Source organism: Ceratocystis lukuohia, assembly GCF_044167205.1.
Source record: "Ceratocystis lukuohia strain C4212 chromosome Unknown Supercontig9_pilon, whole genome shotgun sequence".
In the NCBI taxonomy this organism is placed as follows: Eukaryota; Fungi; Ascomycota; class Sordariomycetes; order Microascales; family Ceratocystidaceae; genus Ceratocystis; species Ceratocystis lukuohia.
The window spans coordinates 268,824-294,831 of NW_027263528.1; the positions used below are offsets into that span (position 1 = coordinate 268,824).

The 26,008-nt window shown below is 46.5% G+C and overlaps 7 protein-coding genes across 7 annotated transcripts; 4 read left to right on the forward strand and 3 right to left on the reverse strand.

Moving 5' to 3' along the window:
* Positions 1 to 588: 588 nt before the first annotated feature.
* On the forward strand, positions 589 to 1,901 carry HOO65_090048 (Sterol 24-C-methyltransferase erg-4; the record flags this gene model as incomplete). The annotated part of the gene is made up of 3 exons (XM_071004545.1): positions 589 to 798; positions 907 to 1,263; positions 1,329 to 1,901. The coding sequence occupies 3 exons, from the start codon at positions 589 to 591 to the stop codon at positions 1,899 to 1,901; spliced, it is 1,140 nt and encodes a 379-aa protein (XP_070855934.1).
* A 422-nt stretch (positions 1,902 to 2,323) lies between these two features.
* HOO65_090049 (uncharacterized protein) lies at positions 2,324 to 3,115 on the reverse strand (the record flags this gene model as incomplete). Its single annotated transcript, XM_071001585.1, has 1 exon — positions 2,324 to 3,115. The coding sequence occupies one exon, from the start codon at positions 3,113 to 3,115 to the stop codon at positions 2,324 to 2,326; it is 792 nt and encodes a 263-aa protein (XP_070855935.1).
* Positions 3,116 to 4,536: 1,421 nt separating this feature from the next.
* HOO65_090050 (Golgin IMH1) lies at positions 4,537 to 7,904 on the forward strand (the record flags this gene model as incomplete). The annotated part of the gene is made up of 3 exons (XM_071004439.1): positions 4,537 to 4,990; positions 5,052 to 7,788; positions 7,853 to 7,904. 3 exons carry the CDS (start codon positions 4,537 to 4,539, stop codon positions 7,902 to 7,904), a joined length of 3,243 nt encoding a protein of 1,080 aa, XP_070855936.1.
* Positions 7,905 to 8,790: 886 nt separating this feature from the next.
* HOO65_090051 (SWIRM domain-containing protein YOR338W) lies at positions 8,791 to 10,267 on the reverse strand (the record flags this gene model as incomplete). The annotated part of the gene is made up of 2 exons (XM_071004523.1): positions 8,791 to 9,333; positions 9,434 to 10,267. The coding sequence occupies 2 exons, from the start codon at positions 10,265 to 10,267 to the stop codon at positions 8,791 to 8,793; spliced, it is 1,377 nt and encodes a 458-aa protein (XP_070855937.1).
* Positions 10,268 to 17,281: 7,014 nt separating this feature from the next.
* On the reverse strand, positions 17,282 to 19,066 carry HOO65_090052 (F-box domain containing protein; the record flags this gene model as incomplete). The annotated part of the gene is made up of 1 exon (XM_071001586.1): positions 17,282 to 19,066. One exon carries the CDS (start codon positions 19,064 to 19,066, stop codon positions 17,282 to 17,284), a length of 1,785 nt encoding a protein of 594 aa, XP_070855938.1.
* A 2,926-nt stretch (positions 19,067 to 21,992) lies between these two features.
* On the forward strand, positions 21,993 to 22,987 carry HOO65_090053 (uncharacterized protein; the record flags this gene model as incomplete). Its single annotated transcript, XM_071004576.1, has 3 exons — positions 21,993 to 22,077; positions 22,215 to 22,485; positions 22,627 to 22,987. The coding sequence occupies 3 exons, from the start codon at positions 21,993 to 21,995 to the stop codon at positions 22,985 to 22,987; spliced, it is 717 nt and encodes a 238-aa protein (XP_070855939.1).
* A 1,399-nt stretch (positions 22,988 to 24,386) lies between these two features.
* On the forward strand, positions 24,387 to 24,695 carry HOO65_090054 (uncharacterized protein; the record flags this gene model as incomplete). Its single annotated transcript, XM_071001587.1, has 1 exon — positions 24,387 to 24,695. The coding sequence occupies one exon, from the start codon at positions 24,387 to 24,389 to the stop codon at positions 24,693 to 24,695; it is 309 nt and encodes a 102-aa protein (XP_070855940.1).
* Between the last annotated feature and the right edge of the window lie 1,313 nt (positions 24,696 to 26,008).

Consider the following 26,008-nt stretch of genomic DNA (forward strand, 5'->3'; position numbering starts at 1 on the left):
CAACAAATGTAATTTACAATGCTGCGTATTCGCACCGAGTCGGCTTGAACAGAAATCCCTCTATAATACTCATCTAGGTTTCTCCATCTGTATTGAGCTTACTATAGTATTCATTACATTGTGTTTACCACCCACCAACATCCATGGTTATAGTTGCTGCCTTCAGAATGCTTCTTGTCTATTCTTTTTCTTATGAAGTTTACTATGGAGACAAGTTGTCAAGTTTGTAGACCAAGGGATGCTTATCACTGGGGGGGAAATCCAGGGGGTACGATTTACCTCTTGATTTCTTTATCTGTTATTGCACATGTCAGCAGGTGGGTCCAAAAGAAGATGAACGGGGGCTACTCGTACAACGTGGACAATGTTCAAGACGCTAGTTAATACTTGCTCTACATCTTCGCCCTACAAATTTGTTGTCTATATAAACTAGTTTTCGCAGACCCAAATATTGCTGCATCACCTTCCCCCTACTCTTCTCGGTATCCTTTTCCCTCGCCTTTAGTCTTCAGCTTGCCCTTCTTATCGCCTTCTCTTGTTACTTCTTTCTTCATTCAAGAGACAATACCTCTATTCATCACTTCTGCCATGTCTTCTACTACTTCAGCCCTTGAGCGCGAGGATCACACGCGCGATGCTGCTTTCAACAGAGCCATGCACGGCCAAAGTGCCCAGGCTTCTGGAGGTATCGCTGCTATGATGAAGAAGGATCGGGCAGCTAAGCAAGTTGCAGTTGATGAATATTTCAAGCATTGGGATAACAAAGCTGCCAAGGATGAAACCGCTGAGACTCGTGCGGTAAGTTTTGCAACAAATTGCTACTCTATCCAGGAGAAAGCGCAAACAGTTAGGAGCAAATTCTTGGGTAAACATCAGAATACTAACACTTGAAATTTGACCTCACAGGAGCGTACTGCCGAGTATGCTACATTAACCAGACACTACTACAACCTAGCAACGGATCTTTACGAGTATGGCTGGGGCCAATCATTCCACTTCTGCCGCTTCGCATACGGCGAACCCTTCCGCCAGGCTATTGCACGTCACGAGCACTATCTCGCCCATTCTATCGGGATTAAAGAAGGCATGAAGGTTCTCGATGTCGGATGTGGTGTCGGTGGCCCTGCCCGAGAGATTGCCAAGTTCACTGGTTGCCATGTCACGGGTCTGAACAACAATGACTACCAGATTGAGAGAGCTACCCATTACGCCCAAAAGGAAGGTCTTTCTAACCAATTGGCATTTGTCAAAGGTGATTTCATGGTATGTTTTCGTATATTACCCCCTGTTTTCCACGTTCATCAAGTTAAACTAGAACTTTCTACCAGCAAATGTCATTTCCTGACAATAGTTTCGATGCTGTGTACGCTATTGAAGCTACTTGCCATGCTCCAACCCTCGAGGGTGTCTACAGCCAAATCTACCGCGTGCTTAAGCCAGGTGGTATTTTCGGAGTTTATGAATGGCTCATGACGGATGAATATGACAATGACAACATCGCCCATCGTGAAATTCGTCTTGGAATCGAACTTGGCGATGGTATATCCAACATGTGCAAAATCTCCGAAGGTGTTGCTGCAATGAAAGCTGCCGGGTTTGAACTTCTGCATCACGAAGACCTCGCAGATCGCGATGACCCTTACCCTTGGTACTGGCCCCTATCTGGAGAGTTGAAATACATCCAGTCTGTTGGCGATGTATTTACCATTGTCCGCATGACAAAGTGGGGTCGTACATTCATGCACAAGCTCTCTGGTGCCCTTGAGCTTCTTCGGATTGCCCCTCCAGGAACTATGAAGACTGCCGATTCGCTAGCTGTCGCTGCTGACTGCCTCGTCGCTGGTGCCCGCCAGCATCTTTTCACCCCCATGTATCTCATGGTTGGAAAGAAGCCCGAGTAAATACGGATGGTCTTCAGTATTTAAACTTTGTGCATTACGATTTAACCCTTGCCAATGATATCAACATATCCTCCAAAATCCACGGCTTGAGAGAAATGCATCATGAGTTTCATGCTAGTAACTTTCACCACTCACAAGCCTCCATCTATCCTATTCCTCTATACCCTGTTATCTCTCTACATGATGCCATCATTTGACAGGTGCTGTAGATCCTGCTTTTTTTATTTGTTCTAGTCATTGCACTATTTGTATCTGTCATGCGGGCTGTGGACATGATGGATCCATAATACTAAATAAAATAGACTGCTACTTATTAACTTTTAATATGAGATTTCGAAGGAGAAACTAAAGTTAAGCACATGTGACTACAGTGTATATTATGTACCAAGACTAATAACAGGAGGGAATATGGGGCATCTTTGCTATTGTGATGATGATGACGAAGTTCGGTCACTGTTGACTCCGGGGGAAGATATGTTACTTCCAGCTTGAGCAGTTTCTTTTGCCTTTAAAACAGCATCAAGAATTTCAACACCTTCATCCAACTTGCCATTGCTCGCCCCACAAGACATACACTTCCAGATACCTATTTCTTCGAGACTTTTTACCCCCGGGGGCGCTTGACCATTGATCAGGCGGCATTTTTGACACATGAGAATAATGCGGTTTTTAGGGTCTTTTTCATCTTCACCCAAAAGTAGGTCAAGGATTCGGTCGTACCAATGAGATTCTCCGGGTATTTGTGAGGACGCTGTCCGTTGTACGGGGTTGGGAATTGTAAGCTGGGTAGAAGCCAGGTCTCCAAATGCATTAGGGGCAAACTCTTCGCTAACTTCGATTTGCGCCAAAGGGGTTGAAGCTCCTGTGTTACGAATTATTGAGGCACCAGAAGATGTAACGCGATTGATGTTAGCTGTTGGTGGTGGGGGCTGATTTGTTCGTTTCGGGGCAGCAGCCGCACCGCCAGACTTCGCTTTGGGATCAGCAGCGGATGTTATTGACTTTTCAGGTGACTTATTTGACTTGGATCCACCTCCGTATTTCTCTAGCAACTCCATAGTACTGTCGTACTTCGTAGCATCCTTTAGCTTCTGTATCGTTTTCTCACGTTCGGCCTGGAGCTCTTTTAGCCGAGTTTCCAACGTGTCGAGCCGGAAATCGTAGTAGGTGGCTACAGTATAACGCGCCAGATATATTCTAAACAGATAATACATAGTTAGATTTGAGGCTGTCACGATCAGAGCCTTTTCGGTAAGGCGTCTACTCACACTACTGGGGCACCTGATACACCTGTCCATTCCAAAGAGCCCATCTCTCGTGAGCCAACAACGAGAAAAGCCAGAATTACATAGACTAAGTAGGCGAAAGTAAGATATAGTACAAGTAATACCTTGACTCGACGAGCCCGTGTGCGAGTAGAATCTAGTCTAGTCTGCGCTGTTGAAATCTTTATGGAAAGGGCTGACAACGTCTTCTCGAAATCAAGTGTGGATGAAGAGTTCCTCTAAAACTCAGAGCAAGCAGTTAGCAATCAGGCATTCAAAGATCATTGATAACTCTTTGTCCGAGAAATTGATAACAGGAAGCGAAGAACAGCTCTCATATTGAGGATATCCATTGAATTGAGTATTGAAGAAAGACTTACACTCCATGGCCAGAAAGACACCATAGTTACTGAGACCGTATCGCATCAATTTTGGGCGCGTTCAAATATGGCGTTCAGTACCGAAGACGAAAGTATAAACGTATGCGTGAGTAAGATGTAATATAAATCATACTCAGACAGCAAGTATTTAAGGTCAACGATATTGTCATAATTGGACAAGAGCTGAAAATCAAAGTGGGACCTGCACCTAGCTACTTGTTAAAAGCTCCCCAAGAGCTCTGAACGCCCGACGTTTAACCGCTTTAATGACTAGATTATGTATTGGTAGCTTTGTGGTGTGCCTAGCCTTCTAATATTAAATATTACCAAGGGGCAATGAGATGTAATATTGATTGTTCCCACATGTCATGCTCATGTTTCCTGTAGAAAATGGAAAACAAATCAGCTCTAAACATATGCAATCTCTATACACACATCGACAAAGCATTTGGTATTAAAGACATCACACTCATGAAAAAGAAATCCCAATTATCTTATGCATAGGTCAAATCTAGGCGTTCATATATTCGGTAGGCACAACCTGCATCAAAATTACTTTGCCTCCATTAGTGACTAACCTAACCCTCTTCATCTGTCAAAGCTCAGGGACCCTTAAGCTCCAAATCTACCTTCGCGCCAAACCCCATCTTCTTAACTTTCGCAATCCAGTGCGAACAACTAGTTAACAGCACGCTTAGTGCTTTCTTTTTTCAGTCTCCGTCACTTTTGAACATTTTCGCTTATAGGAAACATTTCACATATTTGTAAACATTTAATTGGCTCTCTGATCTATTTAGGGTTTGGCCAGCATCACCGACGTTGTAGTCTTCATACTCCTCGTCATCTTCGAGGATGTTCCAGGTATAGTGACGACTGACTTTAGGCTTCCCTTGACTATTCTCAATTTTCGTTACTAATTATTTATATTTAAACCCACGGCAGCGAATCAAAGGTGCAATTGACCGAACCATTGCTGAAGAGCAAGCCCGTATGAAGGCTCTCTCTGACCAAACAACCTCCGCTTCTCCTAACGTGGTCCCAACGCGTCAGCTATCAACTCCACTTACGAAGGCAGCTTCCGCTGTTCATAGACCTCGCAAAAAGCCGACTGAGAACTTTGGCGACAACAATACGGCTGCGAATCCCGATCCTTCAGTGTTTGAAGCGGCTTTTTTACTCGACAACGACAGTGAAGAACTCAAGCAGCCCCATTTGTCCAAGTCGAACGTTGTAATGGACCCCCAGTCTACTCCCCAGGATCATGACGTTGGAAGAACCAGCGTCGAACGAGTTAATCATGACCATGATGAAAAGCCTTCGGATGCCCGATCCGTAGGGAAATCATCAACAGTCTCGAAATCAGAGGCAGGCTCTTCTACAGAACTGCCTATTGAAGTTCGAACTAAGCTGCGAAAGCTCGAAAAGATTGAAGGCGCATATACAGGTAATGTTAGAATATGGATCAGTCCTTCATCGAAGCCCCCTCTGATTCAATCGATTATTAGAACTTTTGCGATCATATCGTATTGCTCACGGACGAGCTACGTCAATTGAACCCTTTGAACAAGTCCTTAAGGAAAATACGCCTTTAACATCCATTCGCGACCCCGAAGCATTTGCTGAATATTTAAATCAGGCTAATCTTAAAAGCCATATGCTAATGGAGGAGCTCAAACGAATAACTACGGAAAACGATGGCCTACAAAAGGAAAAAGCTGCGCAGGCAGATCAGCTTAAATCTCTTAACGCTGAGCTCACAACTACGAAGGGTAAATTGGATGAGAAGCTATCTGCTAAGGACAACAACACCAATGCTGAAGCGGATGTCGACGATACCAATAAAAATTCAGAGGAACTTTTCTCGTTTGATTCTGAAATCCAAGAAACCAGTTCCGCTGCTTTAGTTGCTTTGCGCACCAGAATTTCAAATCTTGAGGCTGAGGTTGATATTGCCAAACAGGCTACCTTGCTGGCGGAACAGAATCTTGATGCTGCGGAAAAATCACACTCTACTGGCCTTCTGGAGCTTTCGGAAAAAGTCAAGTCTCTTACCTTGGAGTTGAAGTCTAAGGAAGAGGAGCTATCAGTGACGAGTACTAACCTTTCAAAGGTGGAAGATCAATTAAAGGCTTCCAAGTCTGATGCCCTGGCTACTCACCAGCATGACATTGGCGAAATAAATGAACTCGAAACCAAACTAGCGACATCATCAGCCGCGTCAGAAAGCCTCCAAAAGGAATTTGATACCGTCAACGCAACTTCTAACTCTTTGAAGGCTACCGTAGCAGATCTCCAGGGGAATATTGATGAACTCAAGTTGGCTAAAAAAGTGGATGAGGCTCGCATAGCCGAACTTGAAGTAAAGCTTACCGCAGTCACAACCGAAAATGGGACTACGCCTGAGATTGGTGTTCCAATCCAACCGTTAGTCGTGCCTTCCCAGGATAAAACGCAGGCGGCAGCTGGTGGATCGAAGAAGAAGAATAAGAAGAAGAAGAAAAATGGCGCGACCAGTTTAGCTCTACCATCAAGTTCTGCTGCAGCTTCACCCATCCCTTCACAGCCTGTTTCACCTGTACCTACCCCGATACCGGCTGTATCTGTTCAAGGCTTGACAGCAGAAATCACTCGCCTGGAAGCCGAGGTTGCTAGCAAAGAGCACCAAATCAAAAGGTTGACGAAACAGCACAAGGATACAGAAACACTCCGTGAGGAAATCGAAATTCTTCGAGATGAGCTTTTAGAAATTGGACAGGAACATGTCGTTTCAAAAGCCAAGATCAAGGAATTGAGTCAAGAGCGGGATTCGTTACGTACCCGTATCAAGGAGATTGAGGAACAGATGTCCCAGGGCGGAGAGCTCCAGGAAGAGTTTGATAAGCTAAAGGGGGAGTACGATGAGCTAAAGTCTAGCTCTGACAGCCTCAAGTCCGACCTTTCTGTGGCTCAATCTCTAGCTCAAAAACGATTCAAAGAACTCACTGAACTCCACGAAGTTCTTCAGCGAGCCCAGCCTGAATTGAAAAGTCTCCGCCAGGATTCAGAGGCTCTTAAATCAGCTAGGGCAGAGCTTATTGTTAAAGCAACTCGTATAACTGAGCTGGAAAAGCGCGAAAAGGATGTCCGTTCGGAGCTCACCCGTACCCAGCGAATCAGTGCTGATCGCGAGTCCGAGATAAAGGCCCTGCGTGAAAGATTGGCTAGCGATGAGAAGACTCGCCTCCGACTTGAAGATTCACAGCGAGTTGCAGGTCGTGACTTGCGACGAGCGCAAGCTGAGAAGATTGAGATTGCCGCCCGGGAGGAGAAAGCTTCTCGTGATCTCCAAAAGATACAACAGGAAATCCAAAAGCTTCGACCTACAGTTCAAGACCTGGAAGATCAAGTCGAAAAACTACAGCGTGAAAAGGAATCGTACAAAAGTGAAGTCGATCTTAAGACTAAGCAGTATGTCAATGTCCAGTCTCTTGTTAGCAGCATGCGAGATGAAACTAGTGAACTTCGAGTTCAGCTTCGTGAAGCCCAATCACAGGCTGAGTCAGTAGGAGAAGAGCTAGTAGAAGTGCAGCGCTTGCTCAATGAGCGCACCCGAGAGGGTGAGACCATGCGCAGACTTCTTGCCGATGTTGATGAAAGGGCAGACAATAAAGTACGAGAAATCCGAACACGTCTTGAAGCAGCCCAGGAAGAGAGAGACCGCATTGAAGACGAGTCAAGTGCCTTGGCCCGGCGCAAGACGAGAGAAACCGAAGAATTGAAAAAGAAGATGCGCGACTTGGAGCGTGATTTAAAACACCTGAGTACAGAAAACGAGGAACTTAAATCCCACGAAGATGAGTGGCGCCATCACCGCGAAAAATTAGAAAGTGCGGAGTCGGGTGCTGTTAAGGATCTGAAAGAAATGCAGAATGCCGTATCGGAACTCCGTACAGCCCTAGAAGCATCGGAAAAGCAACTGCATCATGCTGAGGCTAAGAAAGAAGAAATGCGACAGCTTCTAGACGAGACAAAGCAACGCTTCGATCGCACCATGCGGGACCTCAAGGCTGCCCAATTACGACTAGGGTCTTCTACAAGTAGAACATCCATTGACTCGACAGCGCCTAGCAACGCACCAACTTCGAATGGAGCGGCTGATGCTATGTACATCAAAACAATAATGCTGCAGTTTCTGGAGCAAAAGGATGCCAAATTAAGATCGCAGCTGGTGCCAGTGCTTGGGAGGCTTCTTCAGTTTAACGAGTAAGTCCCCAAGGTCCTATAAATTGTTGTCAATAACCAAACATGCTAACGCTATCTCCTTTAGATCCGATGAAAAAAAATGGATGGCAGCTGTGCAAGGCTTGGGAAACAGATGATCGAGGTCTCTGCATGGTTTTAGTCTTGGGTGTTAATTAATGACGTCATATCCGGGCATTCAATGCCGATCCCGGCCCATGGTGATGCTTTTGTAGGCGGGGCCGTGATGTGGGTCGACTCCACTATACACGTTACATGAGCTAAGACGACTTTGTTTAATATAAAGAATTTTGTGGTGTTCATATGTTCAATTTAAAGTACGAGTATTAGAAACTTATAGGAAAAAAACTCAGAAGGAGCACCAGACTCTGACAAATTGATTGATGTACTGAATGACCAAGTATAAATAAATGAAAAATCCATGGTAATAGGGATGAAGGGAATAAAACCGACATGAAAAAAAAAAGGGAATTACGAAACAGGAAAAATTGATGAGTAAACAGGACTGGAACCCATTTGAAATAGCGAAACAGGGGCAAAAATGGAAGCAAAAAAGGCTTGATTCAACATATCGGGCCGTGGGGATGTGAGAGGAAGAGTGTTAGCTAATAGTGGAAGGAAAAAGAAATAGAACCAAGAACAGGGCTGGAGGCAGATATAGTTAGGGGTAAAGGGGGGAGGGTTGAAAAGCAAACAGGAGATTGACTATAGGCCGTAAAGAGGAAGGCAATTGGAGAGGGAAGGGTATACAATACAACAAAGCTGGCATCAATGGCGTATAAGGCAGAAAATAACAAAGCATAGAAAAAGACGAGATGTTGACGTGGCAAAAGAAATAACAGAACAGAACAGAAGTGGTGGGCGTAGAAGATATAATGGGCGGGGCAAAAATAAGTGTAAATAAATATATGGCGTTAGGCGATGAAAATGAATGGAAATAAGTAGTGGAAGGGAAATAGTGTAATCGATCAGAAGATATTCTTAGATTTGAAAAAAAAAAGACATCTATGCACTTTTCTGAACGGGCGAAAGATCAACTTTGTTAAAGAAAGGTTTAACCCAGTGGGCATCAAGCCACCCAACTTGGTCGTAGGCCACATAAAGACGAGAAGCCTTGTTCACGTCGATATGGCAAGCATTTTGCGCGTCAGTTTTACGGAAGATCTTGTCTCTCTCGAGGCAGTCGAGACGAGACAAAAAGAGACGTCGCTTGCTAGTTATATAGGTGGCGCAGTCGAGACGGAGAACAGAGGCCAAGGTGCGCTCTAGAGGATGCAAAAGACTCAAGTTAGGATCGTTGGAAAGATTGATAGGGTTCCCTTTCCATTCTGCCTTGAGAGCACCTTCTTTGAATCCATCAAGTGTAGAAAGAGGAGGGCAAATATCAGCCAAATTCTCAAAGTTCTTGTCTTCGCGGCTAGCCACTGCTCCACGACGTCCCGAGTCGCGAGGAAAGTTATCAATAGGAAATACCCCAGAACCGGCAACCCCCCCGGGTAGCCCCGGACGTAATAGCTCGCCGAGAGCGAGGTGATGTTGAAGGCAAGGCTTTTAACTCAACAGCCGAATGGCCAGATTCGGTTGAGGTGGTGATAGCATCGCTGAGAATAGCCAAAGGTATACTTGGTGACTGGATAGCCGGTCTCACATTGCTTGATACAGTCAAGCGAGAGGTAGAGCGAGTGCCGATAGGAGGAGGTCCCGCTGGAGAGCGAGCTAGCACAGTTGAAGCTGACGTACAACTAGCACCGCCTTTTTTGACTCGATCCTGAGAAATAGGGCCTCCGGGGGATACACCTGAACGAGACCAAGTCGCAGGCCGGGAATAAGAGGTTATGGTATGGGAAACCGAGGCCCTTCGTTTAGACGCGGCGTTTGTATTTTTGGGTTGCTGGCGATGCTTCTGGTGAATATCGCGCGCCTTGCGAAAGCGCTGCTGCTCAACTAGGCGGTCGCGTGTATACTCAGGACGAGAGTTCAGAAACATGGCGTTGAAGTTGCTACCAATGAACTGTACGCTGCCAAAGCGAGAAGAAAGAACTTGTGATTGACTAAGATATGACGATTCTGCTACGCGGTCCAAGCAGGCATGGATGTCACTGGTCAACTGATGCAGCTCCTCATGTGGTGAGCTAACAGGAAATAATGGTGGTTGAGAGCTAAGATTTTCGTCGGTAGCGGGATCAACAGTGCTCGAAGCTGGCGACATAAATGGGTTTTGGGCATAGGGTGGAAAACTTTGATCAGTTACGGGAGGGGGACTAAGCTGGTCTGACAAGGAAGAAGCCGCCATGCAAGAGTGGATAACGGGAGGAGACACAAGGGGAGTGGCCGGTGGGGCCTTTCCGTGTCGCTCCCGAGTTTGCGAGACGTTCTGGGAAATATCAAAGACCGAGGCTATGGGAACAGATTGCACGCCAGTATGCTTTATCCCAGATTGAAGCATAGCTTCGGCCTGGGGAATGGATGGTGAAACGGACATGATGGTACGCTAGAGAATATGGAACAAGGGAGGCTAGAACGAGGTGGATTACGAGTCTTTTAACCAAAAACAAAAAGAAAGTGTGATTGAGCGACAGTCAAGATGAGAGAATATCGACAGCTATTTGCTGTTGGTCTCAAGCGTTAGAAATGGGGGGGGGGGGGGGGTGGGTTGGCTAAATGGCCTCTTGCAGTCACTATTGGGAGAAAGATTTAGTTGATTTAATGGCGCAAGAGATTGCAAGAATCCAAGTGATGAGGAGAATGGTGCTGGGCAACAGTCAAAGACAGCGCCGATGATGTCACAGCGCCAAGAGGAAGATAAGAAGAGACGAGACGAGCACCGAAGAAAATGGCAAGTTTCAAAGTGCAGACTCAGGGAAAGGAGGAAGGAAAAGAAATGAGAGGGCAGGGCGGTCAATATGTAAATAAATATCGGCTGTAATGAGACTGTTTGTTAGTGTAAACTCTTCGATATAGCTGCACGTGGAGGACTGCCTAGGGATGTTGTGATTTGTTGGTAGATAAAAGGATGGAGCAAAGGGTGAGTGAGTGAGCGAAGCAGGAAATATAAAGAGAAAGAGAAAGAGGAGGGGGGGGGGGGTGTTATTGTAATAGACAAGCGAACTGGGAGTTGGGAGTATAACAAATGGAGGAAATGGCGTAGGAGGAAGAAGAGCAAGGGAATGTAGAAGGAAACAGGAACTGAAGGAAACAGGAACTGCTGTCTGCAATCTAGGAAACAAGGCGAGATGCACAGAAGGGCAATTGCTCGGGGCTGTGTTCTTGGACTTACGGCTTATAACGATCAAAAATTGGACGGCCATTCACCCATCCCCTCACGTATGTACTGCCTAGAGATGGAAAGAGAAAGAAAGGGAAAGAAAGGAAAAGCAAAAAGGCCTCAGTGAGCCTAAATAGAAGGAGCAGTTTTTCGTCTTAAAGTGTGAGCGTGACCAATTCTGTTGTGCCTGGCTTAGGCTGATGACAGAGCAATTGCGGTTTAGGGAAGGGGAGGGGGGGGTAGATAAAGTTGAATGAATCACACACAAGGCGGATTTCCAAGTAGACGAAAGCCTTGCGAAGAAAAAGAAGAAGACGGAGACAAAGACGAGCGCAGTTCTCAGGAGCGGCAGGAAAGAATTTATGAGCAAAGCGACCGGTGCCCTGAATAAGAGCTGGAAGAAGCGTCTGATATATATAAAGACAGGCAATATTAAATGAAAGGTTACAGGACGGCGCGACACAGCGGTTAAAAGCCAACGCTATAGTCAAACGTGGGTAAGAATTGAGAGAGGCTTGTCTGTGTCTGGGACAGGCTAGAGCAGGAATGGCAACGATACGAGAGCGAGCAAAACCTCTTGAAACTGACGTCACAAAAACTTGGGCCCAAGTTCGCAGACAGGCCAGTAGACCAAGCCCAGCAAGTCGAATTAGAGCTTCTTCTCTGCGTGGGATGTATATTCCGATGCTTTGACGGTCGCTCTGAGCAATTGGCACAAGTCTAGCCAAGAAAATGCAAAGAAAAAAGCCCAAAGCGAGGCAAGATAGTGTGACATGCACACCAGTCGCAGCAAGATAAAAGAAGAGGAAAGGATGAAAGACGAGGGAAAGAGAAACAGTGAAGAAAGGCGCATAGGTTAGAAACAAAGGCTGGCAAAAGAGGCGCCTGCAAAAAACAAGGGCGAAGGCTCTCATATATACTTGCATTTGTGCTTGGCCTAGTTTTGTTCGACCTTATTCGCTCTCACAACTCAGCGAGCGACAGCTCGAATACCCAGCACGCCATGGCTAAGCCGTTCTTGTGATTGTCTTTATGCCCGCTTTCTTTTACCCCCCCCCCCCCCCTCCAAATTCTCGCCCCTCTCTTCTTTTGCTGTTTACTCGCATCTTCCTGTTCCTCTTTCGCTTTCTCTTATTGCGTGTGTAATCTCTCCTGCATCAAGAGCATTACTGCCTAAACCAAATCCCAATTGATTTTTATCTTGCCTGCTTATGCCTGTACTTTTTTGCTTGTTGCAATAAACAGCAACATGAGGACTTATTGTCTGCTTTTTTTCCTGTCCACTTCTCAAACGAAACTAGACCGTCGCCTGACCCAAGTGGTGTTCTAGCTCTAGAGCCATACGCAGCATGTGATTATCCTACCCATGCATTTTATTTTATCTACACCCGCCAGCCATGTCGCTTCTATCTCTATTTTACACTTCAGACCCGTGTTCGCATGTGCATAGCAGCGTCAATTGGCAGGCACAGGCGCCCCGAAAACACAGGAAGGCGCCCCAATTGCTATCTGGAACCACCTCTTGATAGTTCTCTCCAGGCGTTCTGTTCTGTCCAGCTTCGCTCAGCTCAGGAAAAATAAAATACGGAAGGGACCCCAACATATTATCAGTGCTTATCTTGGACATACAAAACAAAAAGAGCCCATGCAGGCCCGGACTTGTATCAGATCAGACCAGCGCGAGTGAGTAGCAGGAGGCAATTAGTCACCCATATGCCCCCATGTATGTTGAGATTCCGCTTCCTCTTTGGGCGTCTGCAGCGTCTGCAACTGCATAAAGTAATGCTCATTGCAGTCCTGTCTAGCTGATTACTAAGCGTCCTGGCTTTGCGAGGCGTATAAGCCTGTCTTCCTTCCTCCCCTCCTCTATTGGTCCCCCAGCCCAGGTCTCCCAGCCCAGGTCCCCCAAATACTGTTCGCGTTTTGCCCTCACCCCATCCATCTTGGAGGCCTTTTTCGCAAGCCTGCTAGCCAACCTCTAATTTTGTGCACTCCCCCCTCCCCCCGCCCAAAAAAAATTGCCCGCTTCTGCTTGCTCTTGCACCACAGTTTCATGTCATTGCGCGCTCTCTGACCTGCTGCCATTGCCATTCTAGCCTCTCTCGTAACATTAGCAGCCCTCAATCACTCCATGTTTTCCATCGCATGGCTTATACAGGCCATTGGGCAAGATGTAATGGTGAGACATACAATTATACCGTGGAAGGGCCAGCAAGCCTTGCACTAACCACCAGCCAGCCATTTGTGCACGTACTTTTACACAACTTGTTCACTTGTCCTACACAAGTATGCATATTTCTTATACATATTTTATGCCTACCTGCCTGCCTCGTAGGCTGCAGCGGATAAAGCAACCCCCCCCCTCCCTCCTCCCCCAATTCCACATCTCTCTCTCTCTCTCTCTCTACATTATAACTACCCCTTGAGAAAATAACGCTGTCAACATGGTTACCTACTGCTAAGGAACCCCTTCTAAACTCGTTGATATCTTAGCCTGTCTGTTGTGTTGCAAGGAGCTAAGTGGGTGGCCATGTGAAAGTGGCCCGCTTTACCACTTTACCACTTTATGCCTGGCCTAGCTGCCCATTCCTCTTTATCCTGGGAGCTTCTAGCAGCACAACTTTGTTTTGATGATGCATCATTATGATCCAGCCGACCCCCTCTGGGCGGAGACTTGAGGATAGTCTTGGTAAGCTCGAATTCACGGCTGTTTTTGCCGCGCGATCCTCGACCCGACGTTGTGTGGCTGGGGCATTTCCTGTGATAAACAGCCTCTTGAACGCTGCCCACCAAGTGTTGAGCGTTCTATTTAGCATTTATAGTCCCGCATTCAAGTGTTTATCACTCCATGTCCATCTAGCCTGCTTGGCCTAGCCTAGACTCCATTTTTGCCTCTTTCCCGATCTGACCTTCACTAGGCTTTTTTCTGCTTTGTGTATGCCATCATCCCATTGCCTTTTCTGCTAGCTACTTTAGATGTTGATGCATGGCGAACTCACTGCTACATTCACTAATCACTAGGAGCCTGTCCTGTGTGTCCTGTCCTGTGTCCTGTCCTGTGGCCTGTCCTGTGGCCTGTCCTGCCTGTCCTGCCTGTCTTGCCTGTCTGTCTCTCATTCAGTCTTGCTTTTGATTCTGGTTGTTCAACTGCTCCAAAATGTCCTACAACTGCCTAATCCAGACAGTGCAATTGGATGGCTTGGCTCATTGAGTCATCAACATTTCTTTCTCTTGCCTTGTAAGAGACTAGTGAACTAGACCAGACTTCCCAACAAGCCGCCACTACCTGCATACATGATTTTTTCCATATGGCAATAACTAGCACTAGATGCCATCATGTGTTTCGCGTTCCTGAATCACATTACTGGCCTAGCATCCTATCTACTGTCAACTCATTAGAGCCCCATTGGACCAGCGCTGTTGACTTTGTAACTAACTACGATTCATTTTTTAGGCCGACGCCGCTTCCGCGACACCAAGCTGTTAAGCCGACAGTATGCCACAACGCCGCCAGCTTTGGAAAGAAGACGAAAAAAAAGAAAAAAAAGGAAAAAAACACAAAAACACAAAAACACAAAAACACCAAAACCAAGTATACTAGAGAACAAACATGAAGCCCGCAACCCGTCCCTTGTCTGTCCTTCCTTTTTCCTTGGCCTCCGTCTTTGTTCATTGGAGAAGGAAGGGGTAAAACCCCAACTTTCAGCTAGCCACTTGATCCCCTCCATCTCACCAACCACAAGAGAAGTAGCAGGACCGCCATTCATCAATCACATGTTGCTTGTTCCTCTTATCCTCCTCGCCCTCTGAAACCCACCCCTACAAGCCCAAGGAGAAAGCGAGTTGGGGTAAGCAAATTCGAGAAAGGGAGAAGCCAACGCCAAGTGAGGAGGAGAGCCTACTTACTGACTGGCTGCGCTGTAAGTCATCCAAGACAGGCTTATCAAATCACACCAACATCAACAGCGACAAAATAAAAAATGAGGAAATCCTATATTTAGCAAGTTACGCGTGTTATCGTACCAACATAATAATGCTTGTCGCCAGCGTCCTGGCATCGAGGACAGGAGTAGATGAAGCAGGAGTCTTGGTCACCAAGTATGTGCTGCCCACTAGCCTATCATTGATGTGGCCAGCCTTCTTGAGCTGCCTAATCTTAGCTGCTCCCAGGCAATATAATATCCATCCTGAGGCCCATCTCCTCCATAGCCTAATATCCAGGCCAAATATCAATCTATCAATCCAATAGAATGGAGATAATATCATTGGTCTTTCATAAACATTTCTCCTACCAATGCCCTTTGTTCTCTCATACTGGTGACCTCATCAGGCTATTTGGGTAAGTCGGCCTCCACACAGTCGTCTCAATAACCAACCTATCACGCACATAGTAGATTTATTTCGGATTAGACTTACAGCCCAAAACAAATGTGCCCGAAATGCAAATGCGTAGTGCATGTTAATACTCTGTATACACGCTAGCCTGGCAGTACTTGTGGGCATTCTTTCCCGTGCTTCCACAAGCAAAAATGAGCGGACTTCTCCCTTCTTACTGAAATACTTGGTCCTTATCTTAATGCCTTCAGAAAATGCTACTTTGCACATCCACTGCAAGTATTATGATTGAGTCAAAACACACCTAAACTTTAATTCTCTTATCCAGCCCATATACACTCAGCTGTATACATGCTCCTGCAGACATACCCGATCGCCCTGCCTGATGTCCCTGCATATTTTGCTAAGAGGCCTTTCTTTTGTGCTTGTTTTGGAGCTTTTTAAATGTCCAGCATACGAAAGTTATATATGTAAGGGCAATAGAGCAAGAACCTCAATGCTAATTAGCATGTCCTTCTACGTGACGTGCCCTGGCGGCTTTTGGGAAGATAACAGGCCAGGGAAGCGCTGCACACAAGGACAGCGGCGACAAGATCAGGTGACAGTGAAAAAAGAGAAGTCAGATAGATATCCGATATCCTGATTGCAACTCGCCACGAATACAAGCAGTAGAGGATAAAATAGAAGGCAGAACCCAAAAGATAAAAGCGCAATAAAGAAACCATACAGCTAAGGTTATAACGTGACAATCTAGCCAGCCATCCCCTCCCCTCCCACTCCCCACCCCACACACACACACACCTTCTACTCCTCAACCCCTCTTTTCTACGCGGCTACAGCGCCGATATGTTTCTTTTTTCTTTTTCCTTCTTCTTACAAAGGCCGCTCAAATGAGACCTTGGTAGATTTCTATTCTTTGCTTGATATTTTATCTTGTTCCCACCTTGGGAAGGCTTGTGCGTCATCCATGGGCAGCCTCTCTTTCACTCCCAATCCTTCTTCCCCAGTCCAGTTGCACTGCACAATCTTGAGTATATACACATATGTATGTGTACCTATGTACAATTACATGTACATCGTATTTGCCAATTTATAAGGATACTAAAACCAAGCCTCACCGTCGTCAGGCTCAATGCGGTTGTTTCATCGCAGTTGTAAGCCAATCAGCATCAATCAGCACACCAACGCTTCAGTCACCCGGCTTTCCTACTTGTCATGCCACTTTCCACACTCAAAATTTCGATAACAAAACAATATTTGAATTTGCCTAACCGACATCAAATCAGTTTATTAGAAGGCACTCCTCTGCCCAAGAGACAAACAGGATGTCCAGGCCCAATCTTTTGCTCTACAATGGCGGTGCCCTCTTTTTCTCAATGCTGCGAGAACTCAACAACCAACAATCGAAACCAGCGCACCAGAACACCACAACACAAGTGGCTAAGCATTGGCTGAAATGTTTCTTGCAAGCCTTGTTTTGCACATGTCCCCAACCTAGCACATCCAATCCGTCCCTATATTCCTATTGTATCGTTTCCATCTGTCATGTGATGTATATCCAACGAGAAATCGAGCCTCTAAAACATTCAACTCCACTCACCTACACGAATGACGTTGTTGCATGTTCTTCTGCGCGCTCCACAGTCTGTCTTGTTTCCATCAGGTACTGCCGTGCTCCCGTAAAATCACCATCACCACATCTTCAAGGCCTTAAAACTAGAATACTACAAACAGTTATATAACCCAAAGTGAAGCCTTCCACAAGTAAGCCTCATCATGAGTCATCATAGCTTCTTGCAGCATACAAAGCTGCCATATGTATCGTCAGGAGATGTAGTAGTTGTCCAAGTGGCGGTATTGCGATGCTGCCCAGAAAAGCTAATCCTACGATCGACGCTAAGTAAAATCATAGAGCGTCAAGGCTTCCGTCCCATCTTCAAGTATCTTCAATACAGCTACATATTCATCATCGAACCCAGTCCAAAATCTATCGCTCTTCCATTCGCACCAACTATCTTCATGCGCGTGGGCAATGGGCATCGTTTTCTTGCAGCCTGGTCTTGGGCGTACAAGTGTATTTTCGGCCATGGATAAAGCCGTCCAATCCCGGGTTCTGCCAACGCCTGTCGTAGATATTCGTCTATGATTGAGCTTGGGTGATCTCCGCATTTTACTGATCTCCATGGCCTGAGAAGCCATAAGCAAGCCAAGTGCTTCAAGATCCCATACCCGAAGTTCATCTGTGTATTTTGAGATGCTTACTGCTTTTCCGCGGGATGTGATCCCAGCACCTGCAATAGCCGATGTGCTTCCCATCAATTGCACACCGTCCGTTATGGTCAACGATTCCTCCGTAGACTGGGAAATAAAAAGCATAAGAGTGTTGTCCGGGAGCGTAGCAACCAAGTACGGGTGACTATAATCAAGCGACCGCGGCTGTTGGCGTAGTGCCGGAGATGGGACGCTGCCGTTCACGATAGCCGATGCTGTGTTTGCATATGTCTGCGCAGGCCTCATAAAAGAGCGAGTGCTATGGAGCACAACTTTAGGAAGGTCTGGCCCATCCTGTCTCTTAATGTGTAGTTCTTGAAGCCCAATGCACCATCCATGGACAGAGGATGACGAGAAAGCAATACTGATCGTTGTTGATGAAGCAGAGTGATGCCTGGTGGAAAAAGATCCGATTCTATTGTAATTCCCACGAAGCGTTGATACAAGAGTAGGCCTTGCAACTGGGGAGTCCAGTGTTCCGCGAGTTGCATCAAGCGCCCCGCCAATGTCGAATATCTGCACCCTGTCTGGGCTCACATTTGCAATGACGTACGGAAACGAACAATCGATCTTGTTGATGTTGCCGATACCTTCCTTTGCGTCATGTCTTAGGACTAGTTTAAGGTAAGATTCCGAGCGTCTTTCCAACTTCCAGACCGCAAACGCCCCCTTCTCAAACCCAACCACGACTAATGGCTGGTGGCTCTCTGTCAAGGTGAAATCAAGCGACAGGCTCGTTGGAACCCCGTCTAACAGCGGTGTTTCTGCGATGAAAAGGCGCTCCTTTATAGAAAAAACTCTCAATCCGTGATTTGATGACGCGATACCAATCAGTCCATTTTGGGCATATCGTGGAGAGGGCATAGGGCCACGAGGGGTCTTCTTTTCAACTGTCATCTCCTCGTAATGGCATCTGCCCTTGGCCCAGTTGTACTGCAACTTATACTTCGATTTCCAGTCAGTGAGTTCATGGGCCCGATGGCTAGAAATCGGCATATCTCCAGTTTGTCCTCTGGCCTCCAAGAGTCCATTGCATAGCAAGACCTTTTGTTTGTGCTTCTTAAGTTGGCCCAAAATTCGCATGGCTCTTGGCCTAGCAAAATGCTGATGGAACAAAGAACGCCATAGTTGAGAATCATCAGCTATCCTGCTTATTCGCCGGGAGACTGTCGACAAAGATAGAACTTCGTCAATAGTCAAATAGCCCATAATGCGAAGCACGACTTCGTCGGACAAGACAGAGAAATAGCCATCATGGCGTAAACTGATGGCAGACTCCAGCTTTTGCCATCTCTCGTAGCATCCAGCCGAAGCCGGGCTATCTTTGCTATACTTTAGACGTTTCTCACTATGCCCACCAGAGTCTTCCAGCTGGTCATCGACATCCCTCTGGTGGCGTTTTAATAACATGGCTAACGATTCAATCTTGACGAAGTGGAAGGAGGGGTTAAGCGATACAGAGGAGGTATATCAAGTGACAAGCTAGTCGCTAGCAAAAATAGTGGCTAGAGCAATAGTGCTAGCAGTATGTAAAGTCTATGAACCAAAGTTGAGCGTCTTCTATCCCAAAGCACACGAATTGACCAAGAGCACATAGTACCAGGCACCAGACTGTAAGGCTCATCTAAGGGTTTGTGGCATGTTTCTGGTCACGTGACATGAGATCGACCAAACGGTGGAGCCCAAGATGATAAAAATAAAAAGTAGAAACTAATTACTCGCACTATTTACCCCTTTTGCTCTTATTTTCAATTTGGTGCATTTGGTTGGTGGATAAAGGCGTCCAACCCGCAGCTAGCCACGTGGGCCATTAGCTACGGATAATGAGAAGGGGAGAGGAGAATGAATATAAGACAAGAGCCTGAGGATGGGAGACGAAAGCTTCTTGAGCAGTCTTTCGTTGAGGGTGATATCAGTATCATCAGCCAATCTCCCCTCCCCCCCCCCTTCCTGACAAAGAATCCCACAACACACGGCAACACTCATAGAGGGGGGGCACGGATATGTGATGTGAATTAACAGACAGCTAATCACACAGATAAACAACGAAGATAACAAGATGAGGATGGAGAAAAAGGACGAAGAAATTGCAAGTATACATCAACCCAAACAAATCTTGGCAAGCGCGGGTGACCAAACGATTCATTCGCCTAGGGACATACACAATTGCATCACCCGCACAGACCTTTTAGCGAAGACAAAACATGCCTCACACGGGGCAATAGATGCAAATACTCATCCATTCACTCACCCAACGAATCCTTGCCAACTATGACATTCTGACCAGGAGGTCACGGGCACAGGGTCCCGTAAACTGACATCACGGCCAGGCTGGCGTTGTAGAGTGGAGATGCGTATGAACCTTAGATTCAGCTCTCCTTGTTGACAGCAATCGTAAAGACATGAAAAATAAAAAGCGAGGAGCAAACCATGGTCGTGGGTCTCGTGTTAATTTTCACTCGGCAACAGAAGAGGACGAAAGCCAAGCAATACCTGTCCACTATCGACTCTCTTCCATTTTCTCTGACTTGCTATTTCAGCTTCCTTCTTCTGTCCGTCATGCGTCAGCCCCCTCAGTCCTTTTATTCTACTTCTCCTTTCCCTCCTCCCTATCTCCTCCTTTCCCATCCGTCTTCTTCTTTCCCCTTTGTTTTCCGCGCACTCCTCGAACTTGCTGGGCGGGTGCGGGACAGTGCTCGAACCTCCCTTGTCTTTCCCCCTCCGCTCTAAATCCTTCCCATGACTTTTCCTCTTTTGGGCCCGTCCCTGACATTGACTCAACGCATTGATTTATTAATGGGGAGGGGAGGAGGAAACACGATTGAACCTAAGGCGAGATAATAAGCCAAATAAGGCCTGGACAAGACAAGATAGGAAGGGTATCCGATATGAAAGCGAGGAGAGACACCACCACACATACGTAGGGGAGAGAGAAATGAGAAGGAGACGGAGACCGCTACGACGACGCCTAGAGAACAAAAGGAAACCTAAGAAACTACAAACGAAATATATGCCAAATAAGCCGCCTACTCCAACACGTGGCTAGAAGACAGTAACTACATACAGGCAGAGCTAGGTATTACAGCGTGGCCCCCGGCTGGCTGGCTCCCTTGCGTTCAGGTACGCTACTACACCCAAGGCTGTCTGTTTTCATTCAATCATCCCTTTGAAGTTTTGGATAAGCTGCGAGCTGACTTTAGAGCTGCAGGCTGATACGAAGCCTGGGCCTGGGTACGGATCCGGGTGGAGAGTGATGCAAGAGAGTCATGGTGAACGAGATGCGTTATCTGTGCAGGCTTTTTCTTTTCTTTTGTATTTTTCTTTTTCCATTGTCGCCGTTCTCAATGTCTGTTCTCTCTGCCCGCTTGTGGTCCCGTTTTGTTGCGAATCTCTCTATCTCTGTCGCCCCCTTTCTCATCCGACAATGACAATGTTTTACGGCACAAGCGGAGTTTTTTTCCCCTCCCCCCTTCTTCTAGAGATAAACTCTCTAATTGTGCACAGAACATGCACTATTTCCTTGTCGCGGGAAACTACCCATAATCGGCCGTAGACCCTATCCACTTCTATCCGCCTCTGGACTTCTTGACTTTTCAATCTCAACTCTTTCCCATTCCCACACAACTTTCCCGGATGTTAGATATCAAATCATGCCAGAGACAACTGTACCTTCTTTCACCACCATGACAGGATATCGGTGACATGGAGGAAGGGGGGGTGGAGTTTGAGAAGAAGTGACTTTGTTGGGCGTGTCCCCCCTGCTGGTGCCCCCCTGTTCGTCTGTTCCTCTTCCTCTTCCTTATTGGCATTCCTACAAGAGGTCGTGGTGAACCGCATGAACTTTTGACCTGGATTATTTCTGAGCTACGACTTAAGTCGTACCGCAAGTACTGTGCTGTGCTTTATTTCGGCCCTTGGAGATTAGGGTTGGAAGTTTGTCGAGTCCAGCGGAAGCTGAAGTTGGAGCTGAAGCTGGAGCTGGAGCTGGAGTTGGTCCAATCATTGGGAAGTTATAAATCGGCCATCCTCCCGTTTTCTCGAACGAGTAAGCGAACCCCCCTTCTCTCTGCTCTTTCGTCTTTTGTGCTCTCTTGCTCTCCTCCTACTGGATATTTCTTTGTTCCTCCCTCGGCCCTGCTTTCCTTTCCTTTCTCCCTCTCTTCCTTTCTCTTCCTTTCCCTCCCCCTCTACTATCTTTCTTCCCTTCCAGCCATCCACCTACCTACCTTGAGCATTTGTCAGTAGCAGTCAGTGCCTGTGCTCCTTCAACCACTCGTCACTCAATCTCTCTCCCCCGTATAGACGTACAATAGGATCAGAATAGCCCGTTTCGACCATGAAGCATATTGATCGCAAGTCCCTCTACACCAGCCTGGAGGCTCGGATAGAATACCTCCACGACTTCCTGGATTTCAACAGCGGTATGTGTATGGCAGAAATCAAGCACTGGTGTTGAGCATGCTGAGGAGCCATGCCGCCAGTCAGCCCCTCTCCCACCCACTCACCATACTTAGGGCTAACTACCATGGCAACACATTTTGTGTTTTCCTTTTTCTAGATGACCTCGCTGCCCTGGCTTTCGGCGCAAAGTTTGTCAAAGACCTTATTCCTGCAGTCGTGCACCTGATCTATCGCAAGCTTCTCAACTATGATATCACTGCCCGTGCTTTTCAATTTCGTGATACTCGGGGCGAGGGCCCTGTTGAGGACCAGTTGGACGAGAACAGCCCCGAGCTGAAGCAAAGAAAGATGTTCCTGAATTCCTACCTAGCCAAGATCTGCTCGGATCAATCTCAGATGGCATTTTGGGAGTATCTCGACAACGTTGGGTAAGCTTCCAGTCTTCCTTTTGCATCACGTAATGTTTGTGCTCTGCGATATCTTTACTTCTGCTCACCCTCACATCTCTCTTCGTTTGATCTCCTGTCCTGGGACTCCATCGCTAACTTTACAATTTTGCCATTTCAAAGTGCGATGCACGTTGGCCTCAGAAGAGCCCAACCCCTCCACGTCGAGTACATCCACATCAACGCAACGCTCTGTTTGATTCAGAACCTTCTTAACGAATCCATTCTTACATACAATGGCTTGCCAATGTCCAAGAGAATAGCCATGGTTCGCGCTTTAGGAAAGGTCATATGGATTCAAAACGACCTCTTCTCCAAGTGGTGTGTTCGCGATGGCGAGGAGTTCCTGAAGGATCTTCAAGATGAAAACGTCAAGACCGGCGCATGCCCTATGGCCATGTCAGCTGGCGATAGCGAGAAGCCGGCAGTATGCCCTATGACAGGGCTCACCAAGACAGTTGAAAAGCTTACTGTAGTGGAGTAGGTCGCATAGAAGTAAAGGGCGCTAGGTTTGTGATAATAATGGAGGCTTTGTGTTTTTCACTGCAAATAACAATAATGGTCGACCCAAGTCCTTGCAAGTATTAAATCCTAGTAGATCAACAAGGGCTTTGGCTATGAGTTGTCAGAACTACTGAATGAATGACAATGGAATAGGTCATCTAAATTCCCCCATAAAACGCCAAAGTCGATGTTACCAAACCAGTGAAACACGTACATGCATACCTACAGATCTCCATTATCCGCCGCAGGAGGGTTCCACAACGTGTGACAACCCAGCGACAAGGAGTCGAAGTCCATCATTGACGTGGTGCTGATAGGGTTATTTGAATCGGATAACCCTAGGAGCCGCCCATTATCTTATCTATTTTGGAGGAACCATGAACCTTGATCTGGAGCTGATGATGACTTGCCAGCAACCAGCAGATGCTTACACAGCGAGGAGAGCAATTTTGATATAAATAACAAGTGCTGAACTGGAAAGAAATATCTCAACCCATAACCAAATGTGCATGGGTCGCTTTTCCTTGAGCTAGGGTACAGCAAAGTATAGGCACCCAGTACCCACACATGTCCACCCACAACTTTGCCTGGTCTTTGCATTGTGTTATTTTTTGCCTACTTTCCCCAACCCAAGCTTTGCTGTATTGTGGTCCCCCTCTCGCTGCTGTTCTTTCGGTGGTACTTGTTGTAATGTACATAGCGCTGGTCTTTTCCTCTTATCCTTGTCTCTTTCTTCCTTGCTTTCCTTTCTTTTCTCTTTTTCCATCCCCCTCTTCTCCTCCGTGATTCATTTCATCGTGCATTATTTTTTTTCATACTAAAGAACGAAAAAGAAAACACCAAAAAGAAGCTGGGTTAATCGCCTCATGCAGATATTTGACTGTCTTGCACACATATGTATCTTTAAACCTTCGTTTTCTCTTTATTGCCAACTTTACACTACTACGTCTGTCCTTTTCCTCCTGTATTTTCTTCCCATTGACGGATCCTGTCCTGTCCTCCTACCTCCTCATCTTTTTTACCCCCACACATTTTAATATTGTGAGACCATAGCGACCGAACAGAACTTTAAACTTCATTCTGCCATCTTGTGCACAGCCAAATCTCTCTTCGTTCTATTTTGTCCTGCCAGCCGACATTTCCTTCCGTGCCGTTCTCTCGCATTTTGACCTCAAGCGATATCCTGCAAGTATCCTTCGACAAACATAATACCTTCCCATTACCAATACCGATATCGACGCCGTCGACGAAAACGAACATAATCCCGACCATAATCACACAAAAGTCTTTTCGACAGTTTCTTACTTACCTTTCTTCTTTTCCCCTCGCTATTTATCCTTGACCGACGCACACAATTGTACCTTTATTCTTAGGCAATCATGGCCGACGTTGCGACCAACGGCCCGACTCTGAGCCATCTTAAGGCTGGCGATGCTTCCTATCCCAATGGCAGCACCAATGGTAGCACCAACGGTACCGGAAACAACCCGCAATCAAACTCGGGACCAGTTGCGGCTTCAAACAGCAAGAACTCCAGTATTGCCGACCAATCTAGCACTACTAACAACGCTACTGATGCCACCGGCTATCTTGATGCAGACAACGCTGCTTCTTCTTCCGATACCGCGGCTGCTAAGAAGCGTAAAAAGGAAGCTCTGAAGCCCATAATAACTTCGGATGCCGGGTGAGTTGGGCATTATCTTTCGCTATCCTCCTCCTCCTCCTCCTCCTCCCTTTGGTCTTTCTCTATTCCTGCCTTTATTTTGCTATATGCTATATTCCCATATTTCTGCACCTATTCCAACTCCAATCCACCACAGCCGACTTAGTCGCCGGCTAGGCTTCTAGGCCCGTCGTTCTGCACTCTGCACTATTACACGGCTTGATGCCTTTAATAGCTCTCTTGCAGCACAAATTCATGCACACAACATTTACAGGGCTTATTTATATCCACCCGCCTGTTCGTCTTTCATCTTACCATCTTTTCGCCTTTTTGAGCTTTCGACTCTTCTACGCTTACTACTCTGCATTGACGTTTATATAGCTTCTTCTTGAGTGACAAAGCGCTCAGGTCTTCTAGATGTCCCCCCTTCCCTTGTGCTCCCGTTACCTTCCCGAGAACAAACGAGCGACATTGAAGCTTTGTAGTGGAAGAGCAGATGTTCAGAAAAGACATACGGCACATAGTCTAGAAGTCTAGGTTTTTCAAGCCCATGCTGTCTATTGTTACATACATCTCTAAAACTCCTCCGTCTTTTCTGCAGTCTCTGTATGAATTGCGTACTCTTTCTTGTCCTACTCCGTTTGTTTGGCTGATCGGGCCGCTGTTTGTTATCATGCCCTCGGTAGACACTTGTTTCTTTCCCTGCCCCTTGCTTACCATGTTGTCATCATTTTTTTTTCCTTTGCCCCTCTTCTACAACTCCCATGTCCACGTCATTTCTCTTGTCTTCCCACCCAAACACACACAGCACTTGCACCTAGCCATGACAACACAGCTTCCTCGTCCGAGTGACAGGCTTTGTGTTGCCGTTCCAGCTCCCTTCATAATACCCGCTTTTTTAGTCAATGTCCACCTCTATATCATTTGATCATAGCCGTCGCAAACAAATTAGTCTTGGTTGATTCATGCCACCCGCCTCAACCAACCCTTGTCTTGTACAAGGCAAGACAGACATCAAGACGGAAAAGGCTCCACTAGGTCGTAGCCGCTGTGCTGCTATTGATTGTTTTTAGTACTTGTCTTGACCTGGCTAGGCTTGTGCTGATTTCATGGTACATACAATTCTTCATTGACACAAGGATGTTATTCGGCTTTACTTTTTTTTTCTTTTTCTTTTTGGCTTTTCTCTCCCACTCCAATGTCAGGTGAATTTTAACTTTGACGTTGGCCATTCTATTTTCTTCATATTGCACTTCCTTTCTCTATTTCCCTCCCATGACCTAAAGCCTCACAACTCTTGCGCTGCATCATACTAGGTGTGAGCCTTGTTAAGACCTG